At 40.7% G+C, this 27,288-nt stretch overlaps 1 protein-coding gene across 4 annotated transcripts in view; it reads right to left on the bottom strand.

Moving 5' to 3' along the window:
• LOC102231283 (caskin-1-like) overlaps window positions 1-27,288 on the bottom strand; it is a 99,109-nt gene that overhangs the window by 14,151 nt on the left and 57,670 nt on the right. For 3 of the 4 annotated variants that reach the window (XM_023333537.1, XM_023333538.1, XM_023333539.1), the window contains 5 exons: window positions 26,205-26,389; window positions 17,018-17,099; window positions 11,139-11,209; window positions 10,228-10,335; window positions 6,255-6,356 (listed from right to left, as the gene is read on the bottom strand). In XM_023333537.1, the coding sequence (XP_023189305.1) occupies window positions 6,255-6,356; window positions 10,228-10,335; window positions 11,139-11,209; window positions 17,018-17,099; window positions 26,205-26,389 (548 nt within the window). The remainder of the gene's footprint in view (window positions 1-6,254; window positions 6,357-10,227; window positions 10,336-11,138; window positions 11,210-17,017; window positions 17,100-26,204; window positions 26,390-27,288) is intronic. The other variant, XM_023333536.1, reaches the window with a different exon arrangement.

The following is a 27,288-nucleotide window of genomic DNA, read 5'->3' as shown; positions in this document are numbered from 1 at the left end:
AAGTAACTGTAGTCTGACTACTGGATATGAAATAGCAACGCGTTAGATTACTCACTACTGAAAAAAGTGGTCCGACTTTTTTCAATGACGTTACTAAGTAATGCGTTACTGACGTCACTGTCTTTCCTCACAAAATCCCCTGGTCTTTAAAGCACTTCCCCTCTAACAGCAGTTTCTCATCAGCTCTCTCTCATTAGAAAACACAGTATGAAAATGTTAGCTATGCTAACAATCAGTGGTTACTTCGGGTCAATTTAGCTACCGTACATAGAAAGTATTTCTCGGTGGTTTAGAAGCGAGTTTCTGGCTGCAAAATCAAGTAATTCTGCTCGCAAAAATTACGTTATTATTTTATTTCATCCTTACCTGTGGAAGGTAATGACAATGAATCCATTTTTGTAAAACGGTTGAAACAAGCCCACACTGCGCATGACTTGGGAGCTCCGACCGCTACAAGATGGCGGTGACGTAACGTAGGACTCAGCGCTCAATGAGGCGTCTACGCATAGGCGTAAATCCCGGGGGGTCCAAGGGGGTCCGGACCACCCCCAATCTTGGAAAAGTCTAGAATTGCCCCCCCACCTCCCCTCTCAAAAAAATAAAAAAATGGAGAGACATTTGCATTTAAATAATATCAATATGAAAAACCAAAGAAAACAAAGAACCAAATAAATCTGCCATTTATCATAGAAAAAATAAGAATTCATTTTGAGGTCCCCCCCTACCGTTATTAGAACAATGGTTCAGTCCAAAGTGTAGAAAGTTTTGCCTTTATTTCTCACCGTCTTCAACATAGCGCCTTTACAACCACAAAATAAAATCTGAAGATTTTTCTATAAAAACCCTGGTGCTTTAAATGTTACATGATACCCCCAGATATTCATTTCTATCTACCTGTTGGTTCTCCATCACCCAGGACATGGCGAAACTAACATGGCAAAACTAACAAAGTTCTGTTAAACTAAAAATAAAGCAACTTAAGTTATTATTTAAATAGCCCATAACTTGTATTGGGAGCCATTACAAGAAATCAATGTTTATGAGGAATTTTATTAAGAGGAGTTACTCATTAAAGCTTTTTTATTTAGAACCTTAAATTTTTGTAAAGGTGAAGCAGAGATTAGATCAGTGAGACTGAACAAAACTTGTATCTAAGCAATATCTGAATTTTAGTTTTACTTCTCTGCAGGCTGTTTACTGAGAGTAAAACACGTTTGATGTGCATTACTAGTCATTTTTGGTCCTGCAACTTGAATATAATTTTAAAACTTTTTAAACCACAATTTACGTTACATTTCACTGTAACTTTGTTGAGCCCCCCAAAATTGGTCTTAAGAAATGACCTGTTTATGGTCCCCCCCAATAATGAGATAGGATTTACGCCCTGGCATTAATGTTATGATCATTTATGATCATAACAAGGCAAATTTCATGTTAAGATTATCATGTTTTTGATTATTTTTTTATGGATGCATTAATTTTCCATTTGCGCAAGAGTACGGGGTCATATACATGGTTCTCTTTAACATAAGTTTATTTGTGTAGATATCACGGCAAATACAACCCTGTACATACAGGGTTGCTCAAGTCCAGTCCTCCAGAGCTACCATCCTGCAACGTTCAGATGCTTCCCTTCTCCGACACCTGAATCAAATGAACGGCTTGTTAGCAGGCCTGTTCAGAGCTGATCCTGGTCAGGTCTGTTGGAGGAAGGATGCGTCTAAAAGTTGCAGGACGGTAGCTCTGGAGGACTGGACCTGAGTGACCCTTGGTTTAGTATTTTTGTTAGCAGCTAAAGCTAGCCAAGCAGGTATAGCACAAGGTGTCGAGTGGTTAACTGAACATTAAAACTGTCAGAAAAATCTGAAGGCCATTTGAGTTAACATTATTTAGCTGTATATTTAACACTATTCTGTGTTAAATTAACACATTCACAGTGTTAACTTTTGACACTACACACTAGTGTTAGGGAAATTCAACACTGATGTGTGTTAAATTTCAACTACTGAGAGTGTTGATTCAACTCTATCACAAATAACACTTTCAAAAGTGTTAGTTTAACACCATCAAGAGTGGACCAATATAGACCAATATAAAGTGCTTCCAAATTTGCTGTGCTGGTACCACCGCTGCAAACCAGATCACTTTCAGCACCGATGGTAACTCCATAAAATGAACGCTCTCTATCATGATATCATCCATAGAAGGATTTCTTTATTTAAATGGGTTCATTTTTCTAATGGACACATAGTGAGGGTATCATGATTTTAGTAATTACATGTTTATAAGAGTGATATTCCGTTGTCCTTCCATGGAAGCGGGCAGCATCCAGACAGACATTAAAACACTTCTCCTGTTTTAATTTAAAAGTCATGTCAATGTTGCTCTTCAACACGATTACATCACTGATAAAACATATGTATAAAAACACTCAATAGGACATAAAATATTTGAAAACCAGACACCCATGACCTGAAAAGTGAATCACAGCAAGGCCACTAGCTGGTGTAACGCTGAACTGATGCGGTGAAGCTTAGAGTAGCAGAAGCGCGGAGCTGCGCCAAGAAGCTAACAAACACTGAAGAGAAGAGCAGCTGCCATCGATACAGTTGCAGCCAAGTATGTTTTAATGTTACACAATACCGTTTTAGTAAGTTGCTCAAAGTCTAAACTGGTATTGTTGTGCATTTAAGGGGTAAATTTGACCTCCAAGCAAACGCCCCCCTTTTGTACATTTTTCTGCCAGCGCCCCCTGAACGCCCCCTGGATTGCAGTACCGCCTCATTGAAAAACATTAAACTAGTGACTGAAATTTTTGCTCATTATTCTTCTGCAAAATTCAAATTCAAAAATACTTTATTGATCCCAAATGTGACAGACTGACGACCTGTCCAGGATGACCCCACCTCTCACCTGAAACGTTTGCTGAAGATAGGCACCAGCAGAGGTGTGACCAAGTCACTGTGTTGCAAGTCTCAAGTAAGTCTCAAGTCTTTGTCCTCAAGTCCGAGTCAAGTCAGGAACCTTTCATTTCAAGTCATTTCGAGTCGTTTTTATTTATTTATTTTTTTATTTGCAATTATACATAAAATTCCAATAATAGACCATTTGTTCGTTTTAAAATATGTATTTATCTCAAATGATAGAACATGTGTAGCTGAACACAAAGTATAAAAAACATTTTTAAATTGGACCACTTTATTGCCCAGTTCTGTTAAACTTGATATTCAATAAAAAAAAGACAAAAATGCTGACATTTCCACAGCACAATACAAAGAACCATAACAGCAGTTTTTTCCTATTTTCTCTGACCTGTCAAAACAATATATTGTCAATATAATTTCCCAACGTAGATGTCTTCAAATACACCAACCATCCTTAGATGATACTAGACCCGGCTCATCATCATGATGGGACAGAGAGACTCTGTTCCCTGTGTTCAGGTCCAGAATCTGCTTTCTGTTCCGGAGCCCCGCTCACTATCCACCGGCTTCCTGAGCTAACACGGTGCACATTATTTGTGGAGGCATTTGAAGGACCGGATTTATGGTAAATCATCACCAATTTAACCCGGAGTACACATGCTAACGCCAAGTTAGCTATAGTCAACTATCTTACAGCAAAAGAAAAGTGCCACCTACCGATCTTTGTGAAGCTTCAAATGCCGGACAAAGTTGGACGTCGTGGCATCTCCATCCGAAATTCTCTTCTTGCATGTTTTACAAGTTGCAGTTCATTTTTTAGTCGAAAGTTCATAACCTACGTAGCCAAAAGAAATTACTCGCGGAAGCATATTCGAGCGGTTATTTCGTATTTCGTTCCCTGAGCTCTGTAGCTTTGCCGCGTTTTTTTAAACGTCCAAATCCTGTTAATTTGATTGGTTGTGCTGCAGCTACGTACACATACATACATAAGGAGAGAGGAAAACCATAGTGACGGTCTGCGCATATTGATACGGAATGAGTGAAATGAATTAATGACGCCACTTTATAAATAATGTGTTTTAAATTTTAAGACTTTGAGTAAAAAATATCAAGTCTTTTCAAGTAAACAGCTTCAAGTCGAGTCAAGTCCCAAGTCAATGGCATGAAAGTCAAAGTCAAGTCCGAGTCTTTGAGCATTTTTTCAAGTCAAGTCTCAAGTTGTGATTTTAACGACTCGAGTCTGACTCGAGTCCAAGTCATGTGACTCGAGTCCCCACCTCTGGGCACCAGCACCCCTCCTGACCCCACTAGGGACAAGGATGTACAGAAAATGGATGGATAGATGATCCCAAAGGGAAACATCTCAAGAGAAGAGAAGCATCCCAGAGCATGATGCTGCCACCACCATATTTGACAAAGGGGATGTTTTGTTCAAGGTGATGTGCAGTTTTAGCTCTTTGCCACATATATCATTTTGCATTTTGGTCAAAAGGTTTGACTTTGTTCTGGTCTGACCAGAACAAAGGTCACTCCACATGTTTGCTGTGTCCAACATGGCTTCTGGCAAACTGCAAACAGGACTCCTCGTAGTTTTTGTTTAACAATGGCTTTCTTCTTGCCGCTCTTCCATAAAGACCAAATTTGTGCAGTGCATCACTAATAGTTGCCCTATGGACAGATTCCCGTAGCTGAGCTGGGGATCTTTGCATTTGAGTCACAATGGGCCTCTTGGCTGCATCTCTAATCAGAACTCAGCTGGAAGTTTGAGTGGATGGCCTTGTCTTGGTAGGTTTACAGTTGGACTATACTTTTTCCATCTCCAGATGATGGATTAAGCAGTGAGATGTTCAAAGCTTGGGAAAGCTTTTCATAGCCCAAGTCTGCTTTTAACTTTTAACAAATCTTCTCCTCAACCTGTCTACTGTGTTCCTTGGACGTCATGACGCTGTTTGCTCCCCAATATTCTCTTAACCAACCTCTGAGGCGTTAAAGAGCAGCTAGATTTCAACTGACATTAGATTAAACACAGATGGACTTTGTTTAATCATTAACAGTCAACAGGTAACTTCTGAAGGCAATTGGTTGAACTCAGAGAAAGTGGGGCTGAATACTACACAGATGATACACAGCCCTACATTATGACGTCACCAGGAGACTCAGAGCCCATGGTGGTTGTTGTGTGTCTTGTCTCTATGCTGCTGTAACTGCGAAATAATTTCCCTGCTGGGATGAATAAAGTAATTCTATTCTATTCTATTCTATTCTATAGATCTAGAGTCAATGCACAGCTTCAGTTATTACAGCTAAAAACTAGAGATCAGGCCTGAAACCTGGGAGTAGTGATGGACTCTGACCTGAACCTCCAGAGCCACATAAAGACAGTTACAAAGTCGGCCTTCTATCACCTGAAGAACATTTCCAGGATTAAAGGACTAATGTCTCAGCAAGATCTAGAGAAACTCATTCATGGGTTTATCTTTAGTCACATTAATTACTGTAACAGCGTCTTCACAGGTCTGCCTAACAAATGAATCCTCCAGCTGCAGCTGATCCAGAACGCTGCTGCTGATGTTCTCACTAAAACCAGGAAGATAGAACCCATCAACCCAGTTCTAAAGTCCTTCACTGACTCCCTGCAGCTCAGAGAATAGACTTTGAAAAACTGTTGTTAGTTTATAAATCACTGAACGTTGCTGTTGTTTTATCAACTTTTCAGACCTCTCATGTCTTCTGGTTCTGGTTCTGCTCTGCAACAACCAGAACCAAACATGGAGAAGCAGCGATCAGCTTCTATGTACCATAAATCTGGAACAAACTTCCAGAAAACTGTACTACATTTAAAGTGCCTTTAAATGTAGACTAAAAACCCACCTGCTTAGAGTTGTATTTGAAACATAATCATGAAACATTAATCAATAATCTGATGTGCAAAATATAATGTTGTTGACTGTGTTGACTTTTTATTTTTGTGTTTTTATGATTTAAAGCACTTTGAAATGCCTGCTGCTGAAATGTCCTATACAAAGAAAATTAGATTTTTGAATACTTTTGCACACTGCACTTTCATTTTTTATTTGCCAGAAAAGTTTTGAATCATGTAATTTTCTTTGTACTTCACATAAAATTACAATGAAATATGTTTATGTTTGTAGTTGTAATGTGACAAAATGTGCAAAGGTTCAATGGATATGAATACTTTTTCAAGCCTCTGTAGTTTCAAGAAAGTTTGGATCTTACAAAATATACGGTAACCCTAAATTAAATGTGATTCAAAACTTAAGCACAATACTTTTGCTGCCAAAAATTCACACAGTCCTGGAAATGCCTTACAGGTTTGTGGTCAAGCAGCCAGTCTGTGGAGGGCACCTTGCTGATTTCTGACAATAACTTCTTTCGATGTCCAGGCTTTATAACACCAATTGCTGTCAGGTCCTGAAAGAGAAACGTATTTAGACACATCAGGTGGTCACCACTAGCACTGATGGAGTTTTTTCATAATATAGAAATGATCTGATGCTAGTTTGACATTACTACATGAGTTGCATGAGACATGTCTTCTAGAACATTTTGGGTAGTGAAAGCACCAATGAGTGTCCACTGCCTTTAGTGTAGATTATGTCACATGGCTGTGTCTGTTTCAGCACAAATCGATGAACAACTACATTAAAATGACATGGAGATGAAAAAACTAAATTCATGATTGGAGAAAATCAGCTAGTGCATCCATCTAATGCTCAATCTCTATGCAAAAGATTTGTTCCTAATAAAGCTCTGTATCTGTGTGTATTTATGTAAATTATAGTCATAAAAAATGCTTAGTGTTCTGAAAACAGTCACACAGATTGAAGGAAAACATACCGGCTGCTAAAAGCTGGTGGCACTACATAGTCAATTGGCTCAGCTTGGCTGTTGTTCTGACTTTAAGAGGATTAGTCAAGTCAAGAACCCTTTTCTTGACTTGACTAAGAAAAGGGTCTAATATATATATAGATATCTATAGATCTATATATACATCTATAGTTCTATAGATATCTAAAAATATCTATAGGGTTAGGATATATATATATATATATATATCTATATCTAGTTATATATAGATATAGATAGATATCTATAGATCTATATATACATCTATAGATCTATAGATATCTAAAAATATCTATAGGGTTAGGATATCTATATATATCTATATCTATATATAGTTATATATAGATATAGATAGATATCTATAGATCTCTCTCTATATATACATATATACAGTACAGACCAAAAGTTTGGACACACCTTCTAATTCAATGGGTTTTCTTTATTTTCATGACTATTTATATGGCAAGAAATCCCACTTATTAACCTGACAGGGCAGGTTGACCTATGAAGTGAAAACCATTTCAGGTGACGACCTCTTGAAGCTCATCAAGAAAATGCAGAGTGTGTGCAAAGCAGTAATCACAGCAAAAGGTTGCTACTTTGAAGAAACTAGAATATAAGGGCTATTTTCAGTTGTTTTACACTTTTTTGTTTAGTGCATATTTCCACATGTGTTATTCATAGTTTTGATGCCTTCAGTGTGAATCTACAATGTCAATAGTCATGAAAATAAAGGAAAGTCATTGAATTAAAAGGTGTGTCCAAACTTTTGGTCTGCACTGTATATATATATATATATATATATATATATATATATATATACATTCATCCATCCATCCATCCATCTTCATCCGCTTATCCGACGTCGGGTCGCGGGAGTAGCAGCTTCAGAAGGGAGGCCCAGACTTCCCTCTCCTCGGCCACTTCTTCCAGCTCTTCCGGGTGAATCCCGAGGCGTCCCCAGGCCAGCCGAGAGACATAGTCCCTCCAGCGTGTCCTGGGTCTTCCCCGGGGCCTCCTCCCGGTGGGACGTGCCCGGAACACCTTACCAGGGAGAAGTCCAGGAGGCATCCTGACCAGATGCCCGAGCCACCTCAACTGGCTCCTCTCGATGTGAAGGAGCAGCGGCTCTACTCTGAGTCCCTCCCAGATGACTGAGCTTCTCACCCTATTTCTAAGGGAGAGCCCAGCCACCCACGGAGAAAACCCATTTTGGCCGCTTGTATCCACGATCTCGTTCTTTCGGTCACGCCCCAAGCTCATGACCAGTGTTGTATAAAGTACTGAAATCTCAGAGTCAAGTAAAAGTACAAGTACCTCTCCAAAATATGACTTTGGTAAAAGTCCAAGTCACTGACTGAAATGTTACTTGAGTTAAAGTCTTAAAGTATCTGAAACTTCTTGTACTTAAGTATGGAAAGTACTGTAAAAATGGATGTACTCAAGTAATGTAATGAAAAGTACAAGTAAAAAGTAAAACAAAGCAAATGCAGGTTGAATGACATTTTTTATATTTTGGTAAACTTGTCAAATACACTTAAAATAATGTACCCAACCAAGTGCAGGCAAAATTAAACCTGCTAATAGATACACCTGCAGGCATCATTTAGTTAAGAAAGTTAGGTGCTTTACCTATAGCACAATGTTAACTTAACCTGCTTTACAACTGAACCAGCTTCTTAGTATACCCTCCAGGACAGAAAATACAAAGTTTTTGTAAGCCTTAAGTTTTCCCTTCAAGTAAGGTCAGTGCTGAAAATGAGAAAAATAAACAGTACAGAAAATGCGGCCAACATGAAGAAAAAGATCTGTTACGATTACTCTACTTCACAAATCAGTGAATCAGTCAATGCTACAGTCAGTAGGTGGTGCACACAACTGGTCATTATGCAAAAGAAAAAAAGAATTGGGAGGGAAATGCAGCTTATTGGCATCTGTAAACCTGGTTTTGAACTTGCATGCCTTTCCTATATTCGTTAAATTTAGTCTAAATTGCTATCGCTATGGCTTCTGTCCCCCTTGAACAGAGGAGTCTAGGTAGCCTGCTACAGTCAACATTAAGCCTAAGCTAAATACACCACGTGTGGAACTGAAACAATGCCAAACAAAGTTAATTTATGGTCAACGTTTCACAATACAGTAGTGTCTAGTGACCAAGCTATAGTTACTGAAACAGGAGGATTATAACCATTTCATAAGACGTTACCTCGATGTGTTTCTTCAAGTTGGACGGGGAGTTTTTGTAAGACAGAATTTCCACATCTTCGGGCAGGAATAACATAAACTGCATGCGGTCCGACAAATCTTTAACACCCACGAAAGAGTGTATTGTGTTTAAATAAGGCCATGGGCTCTCATCACCAGCTGGTGGTTCCCCTGGAGCCGTGTCCGACGTAGTTGCAGTCGTTGTGGTCTCCGTCTCCTCCTCCATGTGACTGCTGCTGATTGCGAGACTTACTTTGTGTTTAATGGGAGAAGCGAAATAGGTGTATCCTATTGGAGGTGATGAACAAGCCCAGGCAAGTAGTTCTACCGACGTTGTTCGGTAGCCTACTTGCTACTTGCTAATCAGTAGGTGAGATCAAAACACTTAGACTTGTACTTTATTGATCCTTTGGGAAGACTCCCTCAGGAATTTGGCGTTTCTCTCTCTCGCTTTTTTGTAACGAGTAACTAAACCACACATTGAAAATGTATCGGAGTAAAAGTACGCGATTAAGTTCGGAAATATAGTGAAGTAAAAGTGAAAGTCATCAAAAATTTTCATACTCCAGGAAAGTATGAAGTACTCCAAAATATACTTAAGTAAAGTAGTGAAGTATTTTTACTTTGTTACTATACAACACTGCTCATGACCATAGATGAGGGTGGGAACGTAGATCGACCGGTAAATCGAGAGCTTTGCTTTTTGGCTCAGCTCTCTCTTCACCACGATGGACCGGTACAGCGCCCGCTTGATGCCAGACGCTGCGCCAATCCGCCTGTCTATCTCCCGCTCCCTTCTTCCCCCATTCGTGAACAAGATCCCGAGATACTTGAACTCCTCCACTTGGGGCAGGACACCCCCCATATATATACATATATACATATATATATATATACAGTATATATATATACTGTATATATATATATATATGAGCAGCTTTTGTCTCCCTCTGTGTTTGTTGCTGAAGCACAGAGAACTGCAACATTATGCAAAAATATTTGAATATTTCTTGCATCTGCTGGACTTGAGGGGACTAACTGCCTCTCCCATTTGTTCTCTGAAATCTTCCTCTTCGTGCAGAGTAAAAGTTAAGCAGTTAATATGTGCTGTCAAACCAGACTCGATCTGAATGTGTAAGAACAGGTAGACAAATGAAGAATGGCTGACACATACAGAAGACCCATGATAAACCAGGTACGGGATGGACTGATGAAGAGGTCATGACCTTACCTCAGGGGTCATCCGGCTAATGGTGTCTAGATCATATCCTGCAGTGAGGAAGTGAGTGGTGTAGAACTGCAGCTGAAACTCTCCTAGCCACGTCACTACAGCCTGCTTCTACAACACAAAACAAAGACACTACTGACTGCTGGTGGAACACTGCAGGGTTCCTCTAATCCAGTGTTTCTGCAACGTTTTCAGGCTGAGGACCACTAAACCCATTTAACAGCCACGGACCACCTAACCTGAAATCGCCCCCGCGATAACACATCTTAATATATAATGCAATCTGAAATGAAAATATTAGTCTCTTAACTCATGCACTGTTGTTTTGTTTGTTCATCTGAATGAGAAGAGTAATGCTGTTTGGGAAATGTGACTGGCCGCAACAAAACCATGAACACGTCTACTTGGGCATTTTGACTTATTTCCAGATTGTGAAAGTGTGGAGTGACAGTTTTCTAATGATGTCAAATACATGGAAATAAAAACAAGTTTTTCAATACTACCAAGTGTTGTGTGCATTAATAACATTTAGGGCTATTTGTAATTTAGAAGCACAATTAAAGAAAAATAGACTTGAGTTGTTCAACAGAAACAAAAAATTATTTTCTGCGCCATTAAATATGAAATTATGAACCCATTTCTAGCAATTGTATTCATTTATTTTATTTATTTTATTTAATATTTTTAAATTAATTAAAAATAACAATAGTTGTTGACCTGAAAGCAGAGCATCATTCATAAAAAATAAAGAACAGTTCGTGACTGGATGGACATAAGGCAAGACAGCCTCTGTCACTCAAGTGCATCCACTGAACCTCATCATTGTGAAGAACTTTCCTCCCAATCCAGTGAACAAGTACAGGAAAATCAGATGCAAACAGAAAAAAGGCATTTTATCTTTAATGGTGACTCACTTTCCCATCATCTTCCTCGGTCTTGCGCTCAAAAGACCGCTGCTCATGGACTGTGCGACTGGAAGAGGCTGCTGGACGAGACGAATAGACACAAGGGAGAAGTCAAAACATTACTGACAAACAGATCAAATAAATTCACCATCTATGGATTCCTCTAAATCCTGTCCATGGGTTAATTTTGAATGTACTAAATTGCTTTATGTTTGGGCTAAATTGAATTAGTTAGCTTTTTCTGTGAAACAGGAAGTACTTTTTTATTTTTCAAATGTCAGAAAAATAAATAAAGGTTGGGCAAATTTACTTCTACAATATTGGCGAAATTCATCGGATCTGCGGCCGTATGTCTTGGACACTCGGGTGAAGAGAGGTGCGGAGCTGTCCACTGACCACTACCTGGTGGTGAGTTGGCTCCGGTGGTGGGGGAGGATGCTGGTCAGACCTGGCAGGCCCAAACGTGTTGTGAGGGTCTGCTGGGAACGTCTGGCGGAATCCCCTGTGAGACGGAGCTTTAACTCCCATCTCCGGCAAAACTTCAAACACGTCCCGGGGGAGGTGGGAGACATGGAGTCTGAGTGGACCATATTCCGTGCCTCCATTGTCGAGGCGGCCGATCGGAGCTGTGGCCGCAAGGTTGTCGGTGCCTGTCGGCAACCCTCGAACCTGTTGGTGGACACCTTCGGTGAGGGATGCCGTCAGGCTGAAGAAGGAGTCCTATCGGACCTTTTTGGCCTGTGGGACTCTGGAAGCAGCTGATGGGTACCGGCGGGCGAAGCGGCATGCGGCTCAGGTGGTTGCTGAGGCAAAAACTCGGGCGTGGGAGGAGTTTGGAGAGGCCATGGAGAAAGACTTCCGTACGGCTTCGAGGCGATTCTGGTCCACCGTCCGGTGTCTCGGGGGGGGAAGCAGTACGGCACCAACACTGTTCATAGTGGGGATGGTGTGCTGCTGACCTCTACTCTGGACATTGTGGGCCAGTGGGCAGAATACTTCGAAGACCTCCTCAATCCCACCAACATGCCTTCCATTGAGGAAGCTGAGCCTGGAGACTCTGTGTTGGGCTCTCCAATCTCTGGGGACGAGGTCGCCGAGGTGGTTAAAAAGCTCCTCAGTGGCAGGCCCCGGGGGAGGATGAGATCCGCCCGGAGTTCCTTAAGGCTCTGGATGTTGTAGGGTTGTGTTGGTTGACACGACTCTGCAATATCGCATGGACATCGGGGGCAGTTCCCCTGGATTGGCAGACTGGGGTGGTGGTCCCCCTGTTCAAAAAGGGGGATCGGAGGGTGTGCTCCAATTATAGAGGGGTCACACTCTTAAGCCTCCCTGGCAAGGTCTATTCAGGGGTCCTGGAGAGGAGGGTCCGTCGGATAGTCGAACCTCGGATCCAGGAAGAGCAGTGTGGTTTTCGTCCTGGTCGTGGAACACTGGACCAGCTCTACACCCTCGGCAGGGTCCTGGAGGGTGCATGGGAGTTCGCCCAACCAGTCTACATGTGTTTTGTGGACCTGGAGAAGGCGTTTGACCATGTCCCTTGGGGAGCCCTGAGGGACACGGGCTCCCCGGGGGTTCTCCAGGAGTATGGGGTACCGGGCCCTTTGATACGGGCTGTCAGGTTCCTGTACGACCGGTGTCAGAGTCTGGTCCGCATTGCCGGCAGTAAGTCGGGCTCATTTCCGGTGAGAGTTGGACTCCACCAGGGCTGCCCTTTGTCACCGATTCTGTTCATTACTTTCATGGACAGAATTTCTAGGCACAGCCAAGGTGTTGAGGGGATCCGATTTGGTGGCCTTAGGATCTCATCTCTGCTTTATGCAGATGATGTGGTCCTTTTGGCTTCATCAGGTCGTGATCTGCAGCTCTCGCTGGAGTGGTTCGCAGCCAAGTGTGAAGCGGCTGGGATGAGGATCAGTGCCTCCAAATCCGAGGCCATGGTCTTGAGCCGGAAAAGGGTAGAGTGCCTTCTCCGGGTCAGGGGGGGTGTCCTGCCCCAAGTGGAGGAGTTCAAGTATCTTGGGATCTTATTCACGAATGGGGGAAGAAGGGAGCGGGAGATCGACAGGTGGATTGGCGCAGCGACTGCCGTCAAGCGGGCGCTGTACCAGTCCGTCGTGGTGAAGAAAGAGCTGAGCCAAAAAGCAAAGCTCTCGATTTACCGGTCGATCTACGTTCCCACCGTCATCTATGGTCATGAGCTTTGGGTCATGACCAAAAGAACGAGATCGCGGATACAAGCGGCCAAAATGGGTTTTCTCCGTAGGGTGGCTGGGCTCTCCCTTAGAAATAGGGTGAGAAGCTCAGTCATCTGGGAGGGACTCAGAGTAGAGCCGCTGCTCCTTCACATCGAGAGGAGCCAGTTGAGGTGGCTCGGGCATCTGGTCAGGATACCTCCTGGACGCCTCCCTGGTGAGGTGTTCCGGGCACGTCCCACCGGGAGGAGGCCCTGGGGAAGACCCAGGACACGCTGGAGGGACTATGTCTCTCGGCTGGCCTGGGAACGCCTCGGGATTCCCCCGGAAGAGCTGGAAGAAGTGGCCGGGGAGAGGGAAGTCTGGGCCTCCCTTCCGAAGCTGCTACTCCCGCGACCCGACCCCGGATAAGCGGAAGAAGATGGATGGATGGATGGATATTGGCGAAACTTTTAAACTAACATTGTTGCTTACGCACCTTTTGATTCTGCAGTCAGCCACCTGCATCTGAGACTCTTAGGATGTCATGTTGACTTGTGATCCTCAAACTCTTTCAAGTTTGTGAACTTGAAAAAGTTCTAAAAATCTCTTATCTGGCCTACTGCAGTCTTCAGATGAAGCCCAGATCAAGATACTGCCACCACTGTCTTTGAAAATCTTTGCTGTGTACCACCATTGAAAAGAAAACTGAGTTTTATTAATAAAGTGACCACAAAACATTTTTTTCTTCCTTTTTGGTTGTTCTAGCCCATTTTCTGTATCACATCGCTGTAGCTTTAGGGTGCTTTGAAGCCATTTACTGCCACTTAGTAGTAATAAGGTGGATTACAGGCTGTAATTCATATCCATTAAAATAATATGGGTTACATCACCATCGGTAGTACATAACAATGGCTGTTGTATCTGTGGCCAAAAAGTTAAACTCTGTTAATTCAGGCCATTTTTCATTTTCCCAGCAGGATCTATGAGAATTAGGTCCCTTCTTTATAAAAAAAAATGTTTGCCTTTTAACTCTGTTTCTTATACTGCAAATACACTGAGTCTTACCAAGTATTTTTGGTCTGGTTTCTAGAGCAAATGTCTTTTTACACTTGAGATAAGACAAAACTTTTCAGCAAGATATATGTATATACTGTATGCTTGTTCAGAGCTAATAATTCCTTAATATTGATGAAAAAGTACTTGTTCCATTGGCAGATTATTTCACTTATAACATGGGAATTGTGAGGATTTGGTTTTTCTTTATGTTTATTTAGGTCGTGTCTCCGTGTCGTCATGTCACATGTCATTGTCTTTACCCTGTCAACCAGTTGCTACCAGCGACTGAGCTCCTTGCCTCTACTCACCTGTGCTGCCTGGATTTTGTTTTATCATCATTAAACCATTATTCTCTCACTTCAACCTGGGTCCACTGCGTCTACCTCACCACCTACAACCGCAATTCATGACAGGAATAATGTCTTGTTATAAGTGAAATGCCAGTGGAACTAGTGTCATGTTGTGTAAATGGTTGTTGTAGGATCCAAATGCAGGAGACAGAGCTAACAGATCCTAACAAGCAGTACCTTTTCATTAATATTAAAGAATTATTAACTTAAAATAAGCTCCTATATTTTTCTGCCTGTTACTTGTAAGTTAGTTTTGTCCTACTTTGAGTGTACTAAGATATTTTTAAAAACTAGAGCAAAATTAATTGGTGTGAGTTGGTGTTTTTGAAGTGTATTTTAGACAAACAGGGGATAGTTGAGATTATTATCTGCTGTAAAACTCCATCAGTAAAAAGTGGAAATATCTGCAGCCTGTTCTCCTGAGATTTTAATTGAACAGTTTCCATCTTTTCATCAATGTTGGAGAGACGTCCAAATTTGTAATGTGATGGTTTCTGAATGTTTTCTCTACTTTAAGATGATTGTATTCACTGTGCCATTGTATATTAATAATGGGAATTTTATTTACTGATAACTTTTTAACTAAAAGATACAAATGTGGAAATGTCAGAAAAATTCTGCTATGAAAAATAAAGAAGCATTTGAACATTCAGGGTTACTATGCTTTTTTAAGACTCCTTTACTTTTACTTTAAAATAATACAATTATTTAAGTTGATGATGAATTAAAGGCAGACACACTGCAGTCAGCAGACTGTAGTTACAAAACCTGGAAATTCCAGAAACTGGCAGGAATAAAGAAAGAAAAGTTACGAGTAACTGGGACAGATTTGATTGAAGGAAGCAGCAATACAAAATAAAAATGAAGGAAGGAAGGAGAGACACGAAAAAAAAAAAACAAGGAAGGAAGTAATGACAGATGGAAAGACGGGAGTAGGCATAAAAGAACACAAAAGAAGGGAAGAAAGGCACAAAGAAAGGAAAAACACAGGGGAGTAAAGGAAAATATAAGGCAGGAAGGCAACCAAGGAAAGAAGAAAGGAATTGTAATGGATAGTGAACTATTTAAAATAAATTGCCCAAATAATTTATATTTGTAGACTACTTATTGTAAATTATTCAAAGTGAATATTTTAAATTAAGAATGTCGCAGATTGTTTATGGATGTTTGTTTTGATTGGCATTTTTGTTGGTTTTTTATTTTGTTTTGTTTAATGGTATTTACACTTTGTAATGTTTTGGGGTTTTCTGTATGTACCTCACGGGCTGCCGTAGGTAATGAGGGCAGGCCCTATAAAGGCTGGTAGAATCATTGTGTTAATCAATGATTTGAATTGTCAAGATGATTGGCATGAAGAAATCAACACTTAGTGTTTCGCAGTGAAAGCAGCGAGGTACGTTTTGTTTTGTTGTTTGTATTGTAAGTTTATGTTTGTATTCTAATATTTGTATATGTTTTAGTTTTCACGGTGACTGAGGTGATTGAGGTGACTGAGGTGATCATGGTGAATCTGAATCACCCGTAAAAGAAAAAGAAAAACGCCAAATTCACCCGTCAAGACTGGCTGATTAATTCAAGTGCTGGGGAGCTGCTACAGGAATGAAGGAATTTCTTTTTCCCATGTGTCCTTAAGGGTATAAGGAAGGAAACTAGTTAAGGCACATGGTAGACACAAGCAACAAAGTAAAGAAAGAAAGAGAGAAAGAAAGAAAACATTCAGACTATGACAGATGGGATAAAGCATGGAAACACAAATGTTAACCTACATTCTAACGTAATTTTACCATATTTTTCCAGAACTGCAAAACATTGAAATCAAATTCTAGAATTTTCCAGACTGCTTAGGAGCCCCAAATATCTGGGATCTCTTTTAGTTTGGGCTACTTCACTGCTGGGCTTGTACATCTTTGATCCTTGTCACTGCTGTTAAAGCGTAAAAGTGCAGATTGCTGGGAACAGATGTATCTGAAGATCTGTCTGCATATGAAAGCATCTGTTATTAATAGACCATTAAAGTTCAAAAATAAAAGGAGCGTGGAGGGCAGTGCTGCTGGTGTCTGATGTGAGCTGACAGGTGGTCTTTAGACGGTCAGGCTGAATAAAAGTGAGATGAAGAGAAAGCCCAGAGGGAACTGTTGTACTCAAGAACAACGCCTTGATCACTCTCAGTCGTCATCACTAAACTAGCAGTGAAATGGATGGTGGTATTCTCCCTCTATGCAGACAACCACAAATGCTACTTAAATGTGTGTTCAGAATGTAACATTGAGACGTGACTGTGAGTGTTGTGATAACAGCGGGTGCTTACTCGTTGACTGCTCCACAGACTGTGACTGCTCCAAGAGATGCTCCTTTGCTTTTACTGACTGAGACAGTACAGTGGCCAGCAGCTAAAACACAAAAACACATATATGCATAAGCAGGCATGCAAAGAAATGCTTTGTCAAGCGTAGTCATTCAAATCCCAGAGGTGATCTGTGTTTCAGCAAATAGGAAAGAAGAAAAAGATATCAGCTTATGATCCGCCACCTGCTACTGTAGTTTCCTGCAGAGAAGCTACAACCTCCCTGTTCTATATCCATATAATAGAAATGAGAACACACTCCTCTTTCACCAAAACAGTTTTCATATCATTTTTGAATATAGATCTTTTACCCTAAGCAATTACACTGTGTTAGATATGAATAGAATACCAGGCATTACAAAAAAGCATCATAACTCCTTTTCATTGGGATTTGATACGATAGACCAATACAAAATGGCAAATAATTGTGAAGTAAAAGGAAAATCATGCATTTGAACTTTTTTACAAAAAAATCCAAACTGAGAAAGATTGTGGAGTGGTGGTGGTGGTGTGTGGTGGTGGTGGGGGGGGAGGGGGGGGGGGGATTAAAGCACAGTAAAAGTAATAAACATCATTATCTCTGCTTAATGCATTTTCTAAATAAAGAAAGCAGTTGTGGTTTGTTATATGGATAATATGGCTTCATATTATCTGAGGCCTCAGACTGAGGTCTGAGGCCGGGGTCCAGACTTTATCTTTACACCCATCTTACTCCAGCATGCGTCTGGCCCCCCGGCACTGCAGAACAGGACATTACCTGTCCGGATCACTACAAGAAAATTTACAAGAAACAGAAACATAAAATACAGGGGACCTAATTCAAACATCAGACTGTTCCCCTGCCTAAAGGAACCTCAGACTGAAGAACTTTTGGCCTCCAAGTCACTTAAACTAGCTTTATTAAATACCAGATCTCTCTGTGCTAAAGCTCTATTAATTAATGATTTCATCACTGAGCATAATATCGATGTTATGTTTCTGACAGAAACATGGTTGAATGACAATAATGAACCAATTGTACTAATTGAATCAGCGCCTCCTAACTACAATTTCTTAAGTGAGAATAGAAAACATAAAAAAGGAGGAGGCGTGGTTTCAATATTTAAGAATACCATAAATTGTAGTAAAATCTCTTTGGGTCACTTCACCTCTTTTGAGTATCTTGGAATTGAGGTTAAAGGCCGCAAACGAACTTTGACTGCAACTCTATACAAAACTCCAACTTTTGTGGAAAATTTCTTTACTGACTTGAATGAGCTTCTATCTCTCATATGTATTGATTATGATTGTTTAATAATTGTCGGTGATTTCAACATTCATGTTGACAACCCCCAAGACAGAGGGGCAAAAAAGCTCGCTAATATTTTAGAGACTTTTGGTCTAACACAACATGTCAAACAAGCAACACACACTCAAGGACACACACTGGACCTGGTTATCAGTAAGGGTGTGAATATTTCCAATCTCTCTGTAACTGATGTCGCCCTGTTGGATCACTTCCTGTTATCTTTGAAAGTTCTTTATCCTTTAACCCACGTGGACAAACAGAAACCATCACAAAACGTTCTCTCACTGAAAACACAGCAGAAACATTTAATCAAATCTACTCTTCTTCCTCACCCTTAAGCTGTAATGATGTAGATAAGTTGGTAAATGATTTTCAGTCTAAAGTTTCAGATATCATTGATTCCATTGCCCCAATTAAAATGAAGGTTGTGTCTGGTAGGAAGAAATCTCCATGGAGAAATGCACAGTTAGATCTGCAAGACAACTCTGCCATAGGGCAGAACAAAAATGGCGTAAAACTCAACTTCACGTTCATTATGACATCTATAAAGAAATACTACGTAACTATCATTTAACACTAAAACATGCAAGAGAGGATTTCTTTGCAGATATCATAAACAAAAACATTGACAATGCTCAAGCTTTATTTGCAACAGTTCACAGAATCACAAACCCTTCTACGACGTTACCGCCTGAATTCCAATGTATTGCCGCCTGCAACAAGTTTTCCAGCTTCTTTTCAGAGAAAATTCAAAAAATCAGAGGATTAATCTGTACATCCACTATATAGTCAGTACCAATGCTGTGCCCAAACAAAACAAATACAGGAAAAATGACCCAATTTCAACTACTTAATTAAAAAACCTTACAGGAAATTAGAAGTCAACTAAGCTCAAGTTCCTGCTGTCTGGATGTTTTACCCACACATTTCTTTAAGAAAGTCCTGCCTGTTATTGTTACTGATCTGATCCAAATAGTAAACTCATTGCTCTCATCAGGGGTTTTCCCCCAGGCTCTGAAAACAGCAGTAATCAAACCACTTATAAAAAAGAACAATCTGGGCAAATCACTACTGTAGAACTACAGGCTGATCTCCAACCTCCCATTCATCAGCAAAGTTATTGAAAAAGCTGTGTGTAAACAATTAACTAGCTTCCTAACAATAACCAACCTCTTTGACTCCTTCCAGTCTGGTTTTCGTGCTCACCACAGCACAGAGATCGTCCTCGTAAAAGTGTTCAATGACATCCAGATAAATACAGACTGTGGCAGAACCACAGTACTGGTTCTGTTGGACCTCAGTGCAGCTTTTGACACTGTTGACCATGACATATTACTGAATCGACTGGAGAGTTGGGTCAGGCTCTCCGGTCCAGTGCTAAACTGGTTTGAATCCTACATAAAGAACAGGGATTTCTTTGTTTCAATTGAAAACTTTTCATCAAAGAGGTCAAAGGTCACATGTGGGGTACTCCCACTAGCTCAGGTTATAACAGGAAATAATATTAGCTACCATAACTATGCAGGTGACACACAGCTCTACATTACGATGTCACCAGGTGACTCAGAGCCCATCCAATCACTGAACAGATGCTTAGAACAGATAAATGTGTGGATGTGCCAAAACTTTCTCCAGCTGAACAGAAACAAAACTGAAGTTATTATTTTTGGACCTAAAGAGGAACGATCTAGAGTTATAGATCTAGAGTCAATGCACAGCTTCAGTTATTACAACTGAAAACCAGCGATCAGGCCTGAAACCTGGGAGTAGTGATGGACTCTGACCTGAACCTCCAGAGCCACATAAAGACAGTTACAAAGTCGGCCTTCTATCACCTGAAGAACATTTCCAGGATTAAAGGACTAATGTCTCAGCCAGATCTAGAGAAACTCATTCATGTGTTTATCTTCAGTCGTATTGATTATTGTAACAGCGTCTTCACAGGTCTGTCCAACAAATCAATCAAACAGCTGCAGCTGATCCAGAATGCTGCTGCTCGCGTTCTCACTAAAACCAGGAAGGTAGAGCACATCACAAGTTTTAAAGTCCCTCCACTGGCTCCCTGTAGCTCAAAGAATAGACTTTAAAATACTGTTGTTAGTTTATAAATCACTGAACAGCTTAGCACCACAATGCATCAAAGATCTGCTGTTATTGTATCAACCTTCCAGACCTCTCAGGTCTTCCGGTTCTGGTCTGCTCTGCATCCCCAGAACCAGAACCAAACGAGGAGAAGCAGCTTTCAGCATCTATGCACCACAAATTTGGAACAAACTTCCAGAAAACTGTAAAACAGCTGAAACACTGACTTCTTTTAAATCTCAACTGAAAACCCACATGTTTAGGATTGTATTTGAAACTCAATCAATTACAAATTTACTGATGGAACTTGACTTAATGTCATGTTTTGATTATTGATTCTATATTGCATTGCGTTTCTGTATTTGTAATGATGTAAAGCACTTTGAAATGCCTTGCTGCTGAAATGTGCTATACAAATAAAATTTGATTTGATTGATTGATTGACTGATTCATGCGCAGGGTGGAACTAAGTGGTCATCTAAATAGTGTACTGGAAGAATTGTCTTTTGCTTATTTACATGTTGAGTTAAGAACAACAGACAAGCCTATAATGTGCACAGGTACTATAAGAAAACACCGCCGTGCATAATAATTAGCTGATGGTATAATTTACATCTTAAGATTTCTTATTTAGCCATTTTCAAAGGAGTTTTAATATTAAGACTGGTTAGATCAGCTGGATTGTTCTACATTACACCAAGCTTTTAAGAAGCTGAGCTCTATGAATCTTTATAGTATTGTGAAAAATTGAAGGTTTTTAAGTCTACCTAAATAAACTGGTATTATACACTCATCGGCCACTTTATTAGGTACACCTATCCAACCACTCATTTGCGCAAATGTTAGCTTACATGGTAACAACTCAATGCATTTAGGCACGTAGACATGGCCAAAATCATCTGCAGAGAGCTACAGAGAAAAAGTTCTGGATGATGGTGACTATACACTCACCGGCCAGTTTATCAGGTACACCTGTCCAACTGCTCATTGATGCAAATGTTGAATCAGCCAATCACATGGCAGCAACTCAATGCATTTAGGCATGTAGACATGGCCAAGGCGATCTACTGCAGTTCAAACCGAGCTTCAGAATGGGAAAGGAAGGTGATTAAAGAGACTTTTGAACATACAATAGTATGGTAGTTGATGCCAGGCTTGCTGGTCTGAGATTTTCAGAGATGCTGATCTACTGGGATTTTCACACACAACCATCTCCAGGGTTTACAGAGAAAATCCAGTGAACGGCAGTTCTGTGGGCCAAATGCCTTGTTGATGCCAGAGGTCAGAGGAGAATGGTCAGACTGGTTTGAGCTGATAGAACTGCAACAGTAACTCAAATAAACACTCGTTACAACTGATGTATGCAGAAAAGCATCTCTAAATGCACAACACGTTGAACCTTGAGGCGGATGGGCTACAGCAGCAGAAGACTGCACGTGGTGCAACTCCTGTCAGCTAAGAACAGGAAACTGAGGCAACAATTCGCACAGGCTCACCAAAATTAGACAATATAAAATTGGAAAGACGTTGCCTGGTTTGATGAGTCTTGATTTCTGCTGCAACATTCAGATTCAGTAGGGTCAGAATTTGGTGTCAACATCATGGAGCCATGGATCCATCCTGCCTTGTATCAACAGTTCAGGCTGGTGGTGGTGCATTGGTGTGGGGGATATTTTCCTGGCACACTTTGGGCCCATTAGTCCAATTGAACATTGTGTCAACGCCACAGCCTACCTGAGTATTGTTGCTGACCATGTCCATCCCTTTATGACTGCAGTGTATCTATTTTCTGATGGCTACTTCAGTAGGATGGAAGTAGCCATGTCATAAAGCGCGAATTATCTCAGACTGGTTTCTTGAACACGACAACGAGTTCACTGTGCTCGAATGGCCTCCACAGTCACCAGATCTCAATCCAATAGAGCAGTGGTTCTCAAACTTTTTTCAGTGATGTACCCCCTTAAAAATATATTTTTAGTCAACTACCCCCTGACACGGGCAAAACATTTTTGGAATTAAAAAGAGGTACAGTGCTGTAAAATCACTGTCTGATTTATTAAAGCCAAACAACTTATATCAGTGAACCTGACAAATACATCCATATTGCAAACATTGCATGGTTAAACAAAAAAGAAAAACAGAAGACGGTGACCACCAGGAAGGTATAAAACCAGTCAAACCGTTTTATTTTAAAGGATATTGAAACTAAATACTGAATATAAAATTCAGTGCATGAACACACATTTATATTTTAGCGAACTTTTCACAAAATAATTTTTCCCAAGACTTATTATGAGGAGCCTACTGATTTTTTAAAGATATTTTGAAAAGCTTCACGTACCCCCTGCAGTACCTCCACGTACCCCCAGGGGTACACGTACCCCCATTTGAGAACCACTGCCCTAGAGCAACGCATGGAAGGAGCAGAGAGTAGAAACGGTAGATAGGTACTCAACTTTTTCTACTACTTTTACACGACTTCACAGGCCCTCGCATACAGGTGCTGTTGCGAGGGCTTTCACAGGCCAGGGCCTTCACATGCCTTCGCATCCAGGTGGCGGTGCGAGGGCCTTTTTTTCCCTCGAATGTCTAAACACGTCTAGCAAGTAATTACGAAATCAGCACCGAATGAACTTGTAAATTTACATTTTAGCGGGGACAGTTTCCACCAGCTTCACACTACTAACCTGTAAACAAGAACAGCTTTAGCGAACGAAGAACGACCGCCATCTTTTTCCCCAAACTCTGTCTGAGGCGCAAGGGGGAAAGGGGCGGGGCTCCTCACTCTAGGTCTCCTGGTGAAACGCTGTCTATAATTTGGCTCTAACAAAACTGGAAACATCAGTATGAGACCGGAAAGAGCGTAGGGACACCCTAGAGCAACGCATGGAAGGAGCAGAGAGTAGAAACGGTAGAAAGGTACTCAACTTTTTCTACTACTTTTACACGACTTCACAGGCCCTCGCATACAGGTGCTGGTGCGAGGGCTTTCACGAGCCAGAGCCTTCACATGCCTTCGCATCCAGGTGGCGGTGCAAGGGCCTTCACAGGCCAGGTCATTCAAGGATCCCTGGCCTTCACAGGCCCTCGCGTCCACGTTCGGTGCGAGGGCCTTCACAGGCCAGGTCATTCAAGGATCCCTGGCCTTCACAGGCCTTCACATTACCACGTGGTCGTCTTATTCAAGCACTTCTGAAGGAACAGCCTGCGATGTCATCGATGACATCACGTTCGTTTTGTCGGTCTGATGTCATCAGTGACAGTCAGGGACGGACGTGATGTCATCGATGACATCGCAGGCTGTTACCTCAGAAAAAATATTTTTTATACCTATGTTACATGTCTCAGCTGTATTGAAACAGTTGTAACAATTGATGTTTGTCTTGTTTTGTCTCTTCTTCTCCTTTTTTCCGAGTGGGAAGCCTGTAAACAAGAACAGCTTTAGCGAACGAAGAACGACCGCCGTTTTCTTCCCCAAACTCTGTCTGTTTTATTACAAATTGTCAAAATCATGAAATCATGCAATCATACGTTGAACATTCCTTTGTGCATTCATGTCCATGTGTCCTTCCGTTGCTCCAAAACAACCATATTCCATCTACTTCAATAAACAACATCAGCCCCCACCAGCTGTGACAGCATCCATGGGCCAAATCAAAACAATTCAACAATCGATTTAAATCTTACAGATTTACATAAAAAGAAAACTATTCCTCAAGTTCAGTGAAATTGTAAGGCTACTAATTTCTTTGAATTGTAATAACTCTGAAAAATGTAATCATATTATTAGTTCTATAATTTATTATGGGCATATTTAGAGGACTAGATCTAGCTTAAGCTAGTACAGTAGAATCAATTACAGGGTAATAGGGGAAAAGTGGTAACGTCTATAATAAATGTTTGAAACTGATGAGAACTGATTTCCGGTACATGTAACAGAGTAACTTTAACACTTCCTATAAAAAGATAACACAACCCGTCAGGATACCACCGAAATCTTAATAAGGTTGGGTCGGAGAGTGTATCGAAGTTTAGATACATGTAGCAAACTTCTATAACGGCTGTTTTACGACCGTTATAGCTACAAACCGTAATTATGAAACAAAATCACTCTTTTTCCCTCGAACGTCTAAACACGTCTAGCAAGTAATTACGAAATCAGCACCGAATGAACTTGTAAATTTACATTTTAGCGGGGACAGTTTCCACCAGCTTCACACTACTAACCTGTAAACAAGAACAGCTTTAGCGAACGAAGAACGACCGCCATCTTTTTCCCCAAACTCTGTCTGAGTTTAAAATCACTGTCTGATTTATTAAAGCCAAACAACTTATATCAGTGAACCTGACAAATACATCTATATTGCAAACATTGCATGGTTAAACAAAAAAGAAAAACAGAAGACGGTGACCACCAGGAAGGTATAAAACCAGTCAAACCGTTTTATTTTAAAGGATATTGAAACTAAATACTGAATATAAAATTCAGTGCATGAACACACATTTATATTTTAGCGAACTTTTCACAAAATAATTTTTCCCAAGACTTATTATGAGGAGCCTACTGATTTTTTAAAGATATTTTGAAAAGCTTCACGTACCCCCTGCAGTACCTCCACGTACCCCCAGGGGTCCGCGTACCCCCATTTGAGAACCACTGCAATAGAGAACCTTTGGAATGTGGTAAAATGGGACATTCACATCATGGATGTGCAGTCAACAAATCTGCAGTAACTGAGTGATGCTATCATGTTAATATGAACCAGACTCTGAGGAATGTTTCCAGTGCCTTATTGAATCTATGCTGCCTCACCAAGCATTTGAATGGGAAATTGGACAAATTCAGCGATTTTGAAGAAAAAATAATCTAAATTGGTTAAGCTAAATGAAAAATAAATATTTTGTAGTACAAACCTCAGGGTGAAAATAGCAATTTAAATTATTTTATTATTATATATTATTTATCCATGCCTCCCCTGACCACACGTCACTGGTTGAAAGACAAAAAAGTCAAATTTGCAGTTTGCCACAAGCCAAGTGGGAGTCAAAGCAAACAGGTGAAATAAGGAGTCCAAGTCAGATTATACTTTTTGCACCAATAGGGGGAGCTTTTCTTCAGAAGGGATAGGAAGCTAGTCAGAGATAATGGGAAAATCTTTGGAGCCAAATACAGGAAGAAACCCTTCCAGACACTCCAAGAACTTTAGACTGGGATAAATGTGCACCTTCCAGCAGGACAGCAGCCCCAAAGACTTGGCCAAAGCTGCAGTGGAATGGGTCAAATTTTATTTAGAAGTTAGAATGAACGATCCAAAAGCCAGGGCTAAGGATAGGTGACAATACTTGGATATTGATATTCAAAGAATATCATAACTGGCACTACTCTATTTAGTTAATTTAAACTTTATCCCATTTAAATTTATCACTGTGCCAAAACTTTTACATAAAGGGGGGAAAAAATCCTAAGTATTTTTTTGGTCGCTTTAATATGCATTGCTCTCTGAGTGATGCATATGCAACCCACAAAATCAGAGTTAAAGTAAAAGTGAAAGAGAAAAGTGGAGGCCAAACCAAAATGCACCTGGTTTAACTGCTGAAAAAAGATGGAAAAACAACCTGACAGGAAGCACAGCTGTGGTTAACATGGTAAACACATTTGTGTCAGCTTCCTGAAATTGTTTTGTTGTTTCCAGTAAACAACGTGCTGGTTGTTCTGTGAAACTTAAAAGCAGAAATGTGGTAAAAACCTGTGTATGTGAACACATTCAGGAAGCCTCTTACCTTAACCCCTTCAGCTTGAGCATGCAGCCCTGGAGCGTTGAGGCCATGAGTGTTGAGTCCTGGCGTAGGGGCCGGCTGAGGACTGGGGGCCGGTGTTGTCAGGACATGGGTGTTTCCAGATCCCTGCAGGCTGCTGGAGGAGCGAACGCTGCCCAAGCTGCACACACTGCCACTGCGCTCTCCTCCTTCAATCAGAAACTTCATATCTTCCAGCAAGCCAAATTTCATTGCAATCTTTTGAAAGTGGTCTTGAGTAATTGCATGTCTTTTAAGATTTTCTTTGGACTTTTGCTGATTTTTTGATAATTTCCAGTCAGTTATCTGTAGCTTCAGTAGAAAGTCCAGATCCAACTGCCTGACCATCTTAGGCTGAAAGTTTAATGCACTATAATTGTCTGAGAGCCTTTTAGTGGTAAAATTAGTGTTAGCTACATCAGTCAGGTAGTTTACTCAACAGGCCCTGCTCAAAGAGCCACACCAAGCATCAGTCATAATGAGGTGAGTTAATCTTCAACGGTACAGACAGAGGATTTGCATGGTACACCTTGAGAACAGATGCTATTAATCTGTAGTTATTGCTGAGACATTCGAGGAGTGGGTGTGTATATTATGTAGAACATATAGCTGAAATTAAAAGTTTATATACAACAAATAAAAAGACACACATTTTTTCTCACTACCTGAAGTTAAATCAGACCAAACGTCAGTCAGTTAGAATTACCAAAATTATTTTTAATTATTCTTCATGCCTTCATGTATTGCTTTATGTCACAAAGGTGACATGAAGCAATAGTAAAGTTCAAAATCAGAAATTTACATACATTGCCTCAGTAATTGGTAGCATTCCCTTTAAATTGCATGTTGTGGGTGGAACATTTGGGTATCCTCACACAGCCTTTACGTGATAGCTTGCTGGAATTTGAGCCCATTCTGTCTGACAGAACTGTTGACAGTGAGTCAGGTGTTCTAGGTGTGGCTTTACAATAAGGCCTTGTCAAGTTTCCTTATTTCTAAGCAAACACTGGGCTAATCTAGTCAGGTAAAGCAGCTAAAGAGGGAAACACAAAAAATGCAACTGAAGTCC

The sequence above is a fragment of the Xiphophorus maculatus genome, chromosome 5 (genome assembly GCF_002775205.1).
Source record: "Xiphophorus maculatus strain JP 163 A chromosome 5, X_maculatus-5.0-male, whole genome shotgun sequence".
NCBI lineage: Eukaryota > Metazoa > Chordata > Actinopteri > Cyprinodontiformes > Poeciliidae > Xiphophorus > Xiphophorus maculatus.
This window is presented reverse-complemented; position numbering and strand designations above follow the sequence as displayed.